The sequence below is a fragment of the Bison bison genome, unplaced genomic scaffold, assembly GCF_000754665.1.
Source record: "Bison bison bison isolate TAMUID 2011002044 unplaced genomic scaffold, Bison_UMD1.0 scf7180017864301, whole genome shotgun sequence".
NCBI classification, from domain to species: Eukaryota; Metazoa; Chordata; class Mammalia; order Artiodactyla; family Bovidae; genus Bison; species Bison bison.
The window spans coordinates 1808474-1818845 of record NW_011494873.1 but is presented as its reverse complement, the minus strand read 5'-3'; the positions used below and the strand labels follow the sequence as shown (position 1 = coordinate 1818845).

Here is a 10372-nt window from a genome sequence, read left to right as displayed (position 1 = left end):
CCCTCCCGTCCCCCTTCCTTCCCCGCTGCCCTGGGGAGCTTGGGCAGAAAGCTGTTCCCGGGGCGAGAGCGCAGTACGTACGGTTGGAGGTGAGTCTGTCTGCTCCCCCGAGAGCGTTGAAAGCGCCGTGGACATTGTGGACCTGCGGAGAAGCACAGTGAGGATGCCGCACCTCTAGGCTCGGGCCTGGGGACGGGGAGAGGCCAGGTGCCAGCTGGTCTAGAGACCTTGCCCGCGTGTAAAAGGAGCACCCAGCACGGTCTGTCTCAGAAAGTCCTGGGGCACAAGGCACAGAGGAGGCACAAGCTTGCTTCCGAGCCCTCGCTGCGAGACACTCAGGCCTGGGTCCTGAGGGTCGTCTCATTTAATGCCTTTAAGGATGGACCACAGGCTCATTACAGGAGCAAACCAAGGTTTGGAGACGCACTGAACCCTGTCCAGTGTCCTGCGGCTGAGAGGTGGCTGAGTCCAGCTCAGGTCTGTCTGACCTCAAGCCAGGGCTCAAGCATGGAGGCAGATGGGAAACTCAGGCACGGGCAGAGGTGGGTGTCAGCACACTCCTCCTGAGACCCCACCTCCCCCTCAGAGAGGGCCCAGGGCTGCAGGCGCCCACCCTGTCTGCGGTGGGAAACACACATGAGCTGTGAAGACACGCCTCCTCCTGGTGGCCGGCCTGGCTGTGTCCCCCCAGGCAGGGGCTGAAGGCCACCTCCTACTCTCCTCTGAGGCCAGTGGGAAACCAGGTCAGCCTCCAGGAAAACTGAAAGCAGGGCAAAGCGTGCCCAGTACATGGACTCTGTCCTCCTGGGCATGCTTAACGGGGGTGGGCGGGGTAGGCCTCCTGGAGGGCTTCCTGGGGGGAGTGTCAGCAGGATTTGTAGGAAAGTGGGAAGTTACCAGGCAGGCAGCGCATGCAGACACGTAGGCCTGGAGATTGAGAACCAGAGCTCGCTTGGCCCTAGAGAGGAATGGGATGAGGGCTGAGAAGGGAAGAGGTCATAGAGGGCGGAGGGGATAGGCTCCTACAGTAAGGGCCACTCAGGGACAGTGGGTGACCCGCCCTCTGATCCCAGCCTCAGGCCACTGACGTCCATCAAGCACTTAACAGAGCTGCACACTCTCAACAAGGCCACGGGAAGGCTTGTCCCTTGTGCCCGGAGACCAGCTAATGACATGGTTTCTAACCTCAGGACAGTGGCTGTGGAGGCCAGAGTGCTAGAATGTTCCCTCACATCGTCGCATGTCGGGGTCGTACCTGACATTTGTTTGTATGATTATTTGATTAATTTCTGTCCTCCTCTCTAGACTATTCAACACTCCATACAGGCAGAGACCAGGCTCATCCTCACCAATGTGTGGAACACCCAGCACATAGTAGGGCCTCAATAAATATTTGTTGAATGGATGATGGATGATGAATAGGTAGATAAATCCTCAGCTAAGTATTTTACATTAAAAAAAAAAATCCTGTTTCCATCATAAGAAGCAAGTAGAAGGCCATTACTGCCCTTGTGTCCTGCAGCAGCAGACGGCAATGCGAGACCGGCCCTGCCCCTCCTCGTCCCTCCCCGCTCTCCTCCTGTCCCCTGGGCTTGGCTGCAGCCCTTTCCTCATCTCCCCACCTGCAGCCTCGCCTCACCTTCCACAAGGCAGGTGGGTGCTCTTCCTATGACAGCCCCCTGCCCGCGTCAGACCCCACCTTCCTAAATCTAATGTGGGTTTCTCTCTACCTGAAACCCAGCTCCCCGCTCCCCACGCCAGGTGACACTTTGAGCCCTCTGCGCTGACTCTGATGAGCCTCTGGCATCTCACGCACAGAACACCGTTCTGATGTCATGGATACTTCTTGCTGGTCCACTTTTTTTTTTTTTTTTTTTTCTGAAAGTGATCTTGAGGGTCTTTTATATGAAAATGACTGATTGGACGTGCCATAGAGCGGGTGCTCTGAAAGTGATCTTGAGGGTCTTTTATATGAAAATGACTGATTGGACGTGCCATAGAGCAGGGTGCAAGATGCCCCTGCCCATGAGACTTCCCTGTCCTAAGCTTGGCCAAGTCCTTCTCACCCTTCATCCTTGGCTTAGATGTCATCTTGGATGTCACCTCCTCAGGGAAGCCCACCCCGACTTTCCAAGCTGGGGAGTACCCTGCCCTCATCTCCATATCACTGCCCAGAATCCTATGCCCCTCTTCTCTCTTGTAATTGCATTTATTTACACTTAGTCTCTTCTTCACTTGAGGGCAAGAATCCACTGCTGTTACCCCAGGGCCTCAGGCAAAGCTTGGAGCAGAGCAGAGATTTTGAGGGGGTCTGATGAATCCATAACTCTCTGAGGCACAGTCAAGGAAGGCCTGGGGCCAGACACACCTAGTTTTCAAGCTGTGCACCCCTGGGCAGGTTACTGAACCTCTCTGACCCTGTTTCCTCTTCAGGAAAAATAAATGCCACCCGGCATCCTTGAGGGGGTTTTTGTGATGGTTCAACTGGGCTTCATCTGAACACTGGTCCCCACTGAGAAAGTGCAGGCTGCGGTGCAGGCTGAGGGGTCAACAGCGCCCACGAGGGAGTGTGGTCTGTTGCCAAGATGGGGTTTGGACTCTGGGGGCGCCTCCAGGGAGCTGTGTGACCCTGGGCCATGACTCCGATCTCAGTCTCCCTGTGCACACCAGGGCTCACAGTGCCCAGCTCCCCTGCCGTGCCAAGGGTCTGCTGACCTGGTGGGTCGCACAGGCAGCTGGGATGCTGCCTAGCGCCCACAGATGGAGGGACCCGGGCCCTCTGCCTGCCTGCAGTTGGTCAGCTCCTGTCCCGCTGGATGGTGAGCACCCCACGTCTATCTCCCCCACGGCTGTGGAAGTCCCTGCGTGCCGGCGGCATCTCACCCTGCAGGGCCTGGTGCAGAATGAGGCCACTGCTCATTTCACTCTGAGCCAGGCAGCTGTTCAAGAGCTTCACCTGCATGAATTTATTTTATCTTCACTACAATTCTATGAGGAAGGTACCATTACTGTTCCCATTTTACAGATGAGATCACTGAGGCTTAGCAAGAATAAATAATTTGTCCATGGTCACACAACTTGTAAGTGGTGAAGCCAGGATCTGAACCCTGAAAGGCAGGCGGGGGAACCATCGCAGAGCAGTCCCTCGAACAGAAAGATGGGAGGCTGTGGGTGTGAAGCCTGTGTGAATTCACCTTCAGGCAGGGTCCACAGTCCTAGGACAGGCTGTGCTTTGCAGAGTGTGTGGACAGCGAGTCTGGCCCAGAGAGACCTCGCCCGCACTGTTCCAAAGCCTCACCTCCAAGAGGAAAACCTCTGGGGCTTCCAAAGAGCCTGAGAAGGCAGTGCTCAATCACGTGGCGGGGCAAAGGTGTCAAGACAGAAGCAGGGGCAACGTGGAGGGGAAGAAGTGAGACAGTGCATGGGAGGCGGCCCGCGGTGTGGCCCCCGGGGAGAGCTGGGCTCTGCACCAGGCTGTGCCCTCTCTGGGACAACATCTAGTGTCTCTGGGGCTGCTGAGAAGGTAAAAGAGGACCATGCTTATGAAGGAAGGTGCTCAGCACACACAAGATTCAGTAAGCCTCAGCATGTGTGGCACGAACGTGTGAGGCAGGCAGTGGGGGCATGCGTGTGCTTGTGGATCCGTGTGTAAGACGTTCCAGTCCAGGGGTGTGGGTGTGTGTATCTCTGGGTGGTGTATATGTGTGTGTGTATCTCTGGTAGGGGGTGTGTGTATCGCTGGGTGGTGTGTGTATATCTCTGGGTGGTGTGTGTATGTGTGTGTGTGTACCTCTGAATGGTGAGTATATGTGTGTGTCCAGGGATGACTGCTCTGGTTTGGGGGTTGCCTACAAGAACGCTTGTACACCCCAGTGTGTGTGTTGTGTAAGACCCAAGTGTGTGCCTATGTGGTGTGTGTTCAGTGTGTGCGCTCAGGGTGTACGTACGAGCACATGTATGTCAGGGCACACCTTTCAGTGTGTGTCTGATGAGTATGTCTGCTCATGTGAGCAGACGTGTGTGCACATGGGCATGAATGGTGTGCGTGCATGCGCTCGTGTGCTGACCTGGGCCCCGTGCACACATCACCGTGCCTGGAGGGGACCAATGCAGCGACCTCACCCACAAAACGGGATTCCCATCAAGCCAGACTTGGGGGAAGGAGCCAGGGTAGCTAGATCAGCACTGCGGCTGGAGCAGTTACGTCCAGTTCTGAGCCTCGATGCCCCCTTGCCCCACAGGGCAGAGCAGCCCTCCCCGTCAGCACTGCGGTGCCGGGGGCGGAGGAGAGCCGGCAGCAGAGCTGCCTGTGGCCAACAGAGACCAGGCAGTCAGCGTCCGCCATCCCGGGGAGGAAACTGTCAGGCTGGGCCGGCCGGATGTGGCCCTTCCCATCAAAACCACAAGGACTCTCAGGACACTTCCTTCACACCTCCTGAATGGACATGGGCACCGACACCACGGCGGACAGGGCCCCGGACTCGAGGCCGACACCCGCTGGGGGGACCCGGACAAGTGCCTCCTCCGGGCCCGGCTCCCGCTGTCAAATGCGGTGCCCCCTGCTCCCTCCCGAGGCCAGCCTGGCGCAGAGAGAGCGCCCGCACTGAGGACTTGCTCGTGAAAGTCGGTCCCCTCCCCAGGCCCCAGTCTTAAGCTGAGGCTCTGAGAGCAGTGTGGGGGACAGGGCAGCCACGCTCAGAAGGAAGGTGGGAGGCATTTGGTGGAGCAGAGGCCTGAGGGGCGTGATCCCTCTGGAGGGCCTCTCTCAGTGCCCGAGCAGGACGGAAGAGGCAGTGATGCCCTCCTGCACCCACACCAGCTGTGGCCCGCTCACCTGCAGCGTGTCCCCAAAGGAGAGCTTGTGGATGACGTGGGTCATGTCCGGGTTCTGCGGCTGGGCTGTGGCACTGTGTGTGGACACGTGGAAGTTGCCTGGGACCTGGGGGAGAGATGGAGAGCTCAGGGGCAGCCCCAGCGGGCGGGGTGCCAGGCCTCACCTGGGCTGAGCTTGGCCATTCCCCAGCCATGGGACATGGCTCTCTCTTAGCCTCAGACTCCTCGTCTGTGGAAAGAGGGTGTTAACAGTACCCACTGGAGGGGGCTGCCAGGCTGTGGGTGGAGGAGGCATGTGAAGGGCCCAGCTGGGCGCCTGGTGAAGGACCGAGGCTCAGAGAGGCAGCCGCCCATCATCAATCCCTGGCTGTTCCCTGCATGGCGGGTAGCCGTGCAGACTCAGGAAGCGTCCTCACACCCCAAACACCATCACTAGCCCGTCTACCGCATCACCGCAGACTGGGGCCATTGAAGCCGAGACCACAGGGCCCCCTTTCCCCTCTGGTGCTGAGACCCTGCAGAGCACAGCCTGTGAGCGGTACTGCAGGATGACCATCTGCTCAAGCGAGCGGTACCAGAGAGGCCGCCACGGAGCCTCCTGGGGCCTCCCTCCCCACCGCTGCTCAGACCACTGCCCGTGGTGTCGTCCTGGCCCTGTCTTCCTCTCAAACAGACGTCCCACCCATCAGGAAATGCTGCCAGCTCCACCCCCGAGATGCCCAGCATCTGACCCCTCCAGCCTCCACCACCTTCCTGGACTGGATGTGGCGGCAGCGTCCCTGCTGGGTTCCCAGCTGCCACCCTTTACTCCCCCGGGCCCTTCCCCAAAGGTGCCCAGTGGGGACCTTTTGAACCTGGGTTTGGTCCCGGCAAGCCTCTGCTCAGGACCCTCCAAGGCTTCTGTTCTCGAGGTGAAGCCACATCCTCGCGTCCTGCTCTGCTTCCTCCCTCTGGCCACGCCGGCCTCCCTGCTGCCCCGGGAACAGTGTGGTACCATCTTGGGCCTTTGTGCTGCGCCCCCTGCTGGAACCCTCTTCCACATGGCTCGCCCTCTGGCCTCTGCTCCGGGAACCCCCCTCCACCATCCCCCAAGCCCCTGATGCTGCTAAAGCACTCAGCATCACGTGCCACCTTGCCCTAACTTGTTCTCATCTGTGTCCCCCCACGAGAACAGAAACCCTCCACTGGTAGGGTCTGTGCCTGACTTGATGCTGTATTCCCCAGACCCTGACCCAGAGCAGGTGCTTAATAAATATGTACTGAATGAATGAAAGAATGAATAAATGACATTAATCCTTAAAATCGCACTTTTGGCTTTGGCACCCGGTAACTCCTGAATATTCACTGGAAGGACTGATGCTGAAGCTGAAGCTCCAATACTTTGGCCACCTGATGCAATGAACCAACTCATTAGAAAAAACCCTGATGCAGGGAGACATTGAGGGCAGGAGGAGAAGGGGACAACAGAGGATGAAATGGTTGGATGGTATCGCCGACTCAATGGACATGAGTTTGAGCAAACTTTGGGAGATGGTGAAGGACAGGGAAGCCTGGCATGCTGCAGTCCCTGGGGTCACAAAGAGTCGGACACAACTGAGTGACTGAACAATTTCTGTTTTACAGAAAAGGAAACCGAGGCTCAGAGCAGTGAAGAAACTTGCTATTGTCACACGTCAAAACTGGGCCGACTGACCTCAGCAGCCCTGGGCTGATGCCATGTGGAGGCAAGCCCTTCAGGAGGTACCAGTCCTTCAGGAGGTGTCAGGCTTGGGGAGATGACCCAGATGAGAGCCTGGCCCTGGATGAGCCCTTGGCCTGCTGTGACACAGACTCAGGACAGAAAATGCAGCTGCCTGACCACACTGGTCCAGAGGGAAGCAAAGACTGTGGGAGTGATGATGGACGGCCCCCAACTCATCTGGGGGTGTTCTCAGGGAAAAGAAGACCCTGTGCTAAGGCTCTGAAGATGAGTCAGGAACAAGGGAGAAGGGCATTTGGGCAGAGGGACTGGCGTGAACAGGTATGGAGGTCAGAAGCTGCTGGGTCGGTGGCACGTGTGAGGAACAAGAAGAGTCAGGTATGAATGAACCCGCAGAGACCTGGGGCTGTGGCTATGGCAAGAGACAAAGAGACACAGGGTAGGGGTGGGGTGGGGTGGGGGACTGCTTAGCAAAGGCCTCGAACGCCACACTGAAAAACTTAGGCTTTAGTTCATTCCAGCTCAAGAAAACCTTAAAAAGCTGTAGTGGAGGAAGGAATATGGCTTATGGCTTAGCATCCACCAGCCCACCAGTCCATCAAAGTCTGCTTATTTGATAAGTACGCCTGTTTCCAGCATAAAGCTGTGGGCTTCCTGCAGCAATATTCCTGTCTTCACTGGGACCTGAGCTTTGGACTGATGGGAGAGGTACCAGGCCAACAGCCTGGCCTCAGTGAGTCACAGTCAAGTGTGCCCTGGGCTGCTCGGAGGAGGGGGCAACCTGCTGGGCCTGGCTGGGGGGGGAGACAGGAACAACAGCTTGGCAAGATCTCCCTGGCGGGACAGCGCTGCCCACTTCAGGGGCCCAATGGTCGGGCAGCAGCCGAGGGCCACACACAGGTTCTGGTCTGGCCTCACTTCCTAGCTGGAGGCCCCTGGGCAAGGTCAGTACCCACCACTCTGTGCCTCGGTTTCCCCATCAGGAAAATGGGAATAATAACCACAAAGGGTTGTGGGAGGGTTAAATGAGATGAGGAATACAAATCTGACGGCAGGTGTTACTGGGTTGGCATCATGGCACAAACACATTCGAGCCGAGAGAGAGAACAACCCTTCTGGAAGAGGGAAAAAATGTACTTGTGCAGGGTGGAGATCCTACTGCATTCTAAAAGTAAGTTAACCTTCATTGTTAGTTAAATGAACAATATTTACATGTGAAAGTGAAAGTCGCTCAGTCGTGTCCAACTCTCTGAGACTCTATGGATGGTAGCCTGCCGTGCTCCTCTGTTCATGGAATTCTACAGGCAAGAATACTAGAGTGCATAGGCATTTCCTTCTCCAGGGGAGCTCCCCAACCCAGGGATCGAACCTGGGTCTCCTGCATCGCAGGCAGATTCTTTACTGTCTGAGCCACCAGGAAATATATTTTTCACTATGGAAAATGTCACGTGATGAAATTAGAACTAAAGTCCCACTGCCTGCTGCCCCCAGAAGTAAGAAGCTGACAGCATCCGGTGTGCATCCTTCTGAGTTTTTCTAGGCAGTGACACGGGGTCCCCTGTGGACAAGGCCGTGGGCAGGGTTCGGAACTGGGCTTGGAGCCTGGGCCTCACGCGGCCAGAGTCAAGTGAGTCAAGGAGGCTGGCTCCGCGCATCTGCCACCCGCGGCTGCCCCGCGAGGCTGTGACTCAGTGACCCACTCCCCCTCGGCACGGAATCCATCACAGGTGGCTGACTCATGCCAACACACGCTGGGCTGAAGAAAGCAGAGACGACACTTTTAGAGCTGTGACTTAGGAACCGACGTCAGTGTCTCTGATGGGCATTCAAAAACATATAGACGGAGCTGGGTTGGCCATCCTGTCCTCCTCCTGGGGGACTGGGTGATTAAGCAAGGAGTCCACGCAGCTGGGGGCTGCTTAAAACACGCGCACTCTGGGATCAGGCTGACCTCCTGATGAATGGATAAGGGGGTCACAGGGCAAGTGTGAACCTGTTGCTGGGAGATAGGGGGGGTGGGGGGCTGCAGACCTCACCGTCATCGCAGCTGCCTTTCCTATCAAAGCACCCCTTGATGGGATGCTCCAGGGAGGCAATAACCCTTAACCCTGCACAGGAGGCTGGCCTGAGCTGTGACCGAGATGCCGGCTGGAAGCCATGGCGAGCAGGGGTGCAGGGACACAGCAGGGAGCTCCCTGGCTGTCGGGTGGCCTGGCTCCAGATCCTGGCTCCTGGCCCTTTAGCAGGTCACGTAATACCCTGCGCCTGTTTCCGACGCCCTGCTGCAAGAACTAAATAAGCCAGCAGTGGGGAAGGGCCAGGTGAGAACCCAATAAGCGGCCACCAGGAGGTGAGGGCTGGTGTGACCCTGTTCTAGAATCCCAGCCCTCCTTGACCAGAGAAAGCCCGCTTCTTGGACATCATCCCTGCACACTTCGTGAGCACACTTGCACCGGAGTGCTGGCAAGTGCCAGCTGGTGAGATCATAGATACCCCACTGACAGGAGATAAGGCCAGCTGGGGAAGGGTACCGAGACTTGTCCTGTCCCCACTGCGACACGCACTTTACAGATTTTAATTTGTTCACATCTCACAAGTTGTGAGGGCAGTATCACTATCCCCATCTTACAGATGAGGAAATTGAGGTTCAGAGAGGTTAAAATTGCTTAGGCTTTTAACCAGTGAACATCGTTGCTAGGATTCTCAAGCTCTTTGTCTGACCCCAAAGAGCAAGTTCTCGTTCAGCCAGACCCAGCAGGAGACCCATCAGAGCCTGCTGTGGGGAGCCGCCTGTAGCCTTGGCATGGCTGCCATGCCAGGGAGGGTGTGGCGCTGGGCTGTTTCCCAGGTGGTCCTCCTGTCTCTCACGGGTGCCTCCTGCTCACCATCCGGGGTGTCCATATCTGCTTAGCCCACGTGATCACACCCCTCGCCAGGGAGACCCCACAAGAAGGAGGTGTGTGTGGGCTGTTCGTTCATCTCCAACCATCTTTCCACCCCACAGATAGGCCTTCTCTGTCTCAGTGGGTCTCCTCCACTGTAACACTCACTCCATTCTCTCCCCAGCTGCTTCATTAAATTATACACTGGCTTGAGGGTTTACCTGTCACCCCGTAACAGACCGTAAGTGCCACCAAGAGCAGGGGCCTCACTCACTTCTCTTGGCACCACATCCCAGTGCCGAACGTGGAGCCAGGCACACAGCAGGCACTGGAGAGTAGGATGCGTGAACAAATGAGCGGGCGGAAGAGGAAGCAATGGTCCAAAGGAGTTAGAATGGGAAAAGGACTGGAGCAACATACAGACCATGATGGTGGAGGAAGGGGAGGGAGGGTGCCCCGAGGGACCCGTGTCAAGACCTGTGAGGGAGTGGCAGCTCTCCAGGCAGAGAGGGGGCCAGAGAGAGGGCGCTGGAGGCGGAACAAAGGCCTGGCCCGCCACTCATGCACCCACCTCCCTGCGCTGTGCGCACACTGGCCTTCCCTCATCTCCGAGGCCTGTCCTCCACTGCAGCCAGCATCCCAAGAACCCTACTGTGCAGTGGTCGTGTTCTCTCTCGCGCGGGGGGCTCTCCCTGCAGCACGTGGGTCAGTGGTCCTGTTCTCTCTCGTGCGGGGGCTCTCCCTGCAGCACGTGGTCAGTGGTCCTGTTCTCTCTCACGCAGGGGCTCTCCCTGCAGCACGTGGGTCAGTGGTCCTGTTCTCTCTCGTGCGGGGGCTCTCCCTGCAGCACGTGGTCAGTGGTCCTGTTCTCTCTCACGGGGGGCTCTCCCTGCAGCACGTGGGTCAGTGGTCCTGTTCTCTCTCACGGGGGGCTCTCCCTGCAGCACGTGGGTCAGTG

General features: G+C 57.5%; 1 protein-coding gene across 2 annotated transcripts in view; it reads right to left on the bottom strand.

The window, feature by feature from the left end:
- ERGIC1 (endoplasmic reticulum-golgi intermediate compartment (ERGIC) 1) overlaps positions 1 to 10372 on the bottom strand; it is a 113206-nt gene that overhangs the window by 19116 nt on the left and 83718 nt on the right. For both annotated transcript variants that reach the window (XM_010851295.1, XM_010851294.1), the window contains 2 exons: positions 4835 to 4939; positions 82 to 142 (listed from right to left, as the gene is read on the bottom strand). In XM_010851295.1, the coding sequence (XP_010849597.1) occupies positions 82 to 142; positions 4835 to 4939 (166 nt within the window). The remainder of the gene's footprint in view (positions 1 to 81; positions 143 to 4834; positions 4940 to 10372) is intronic.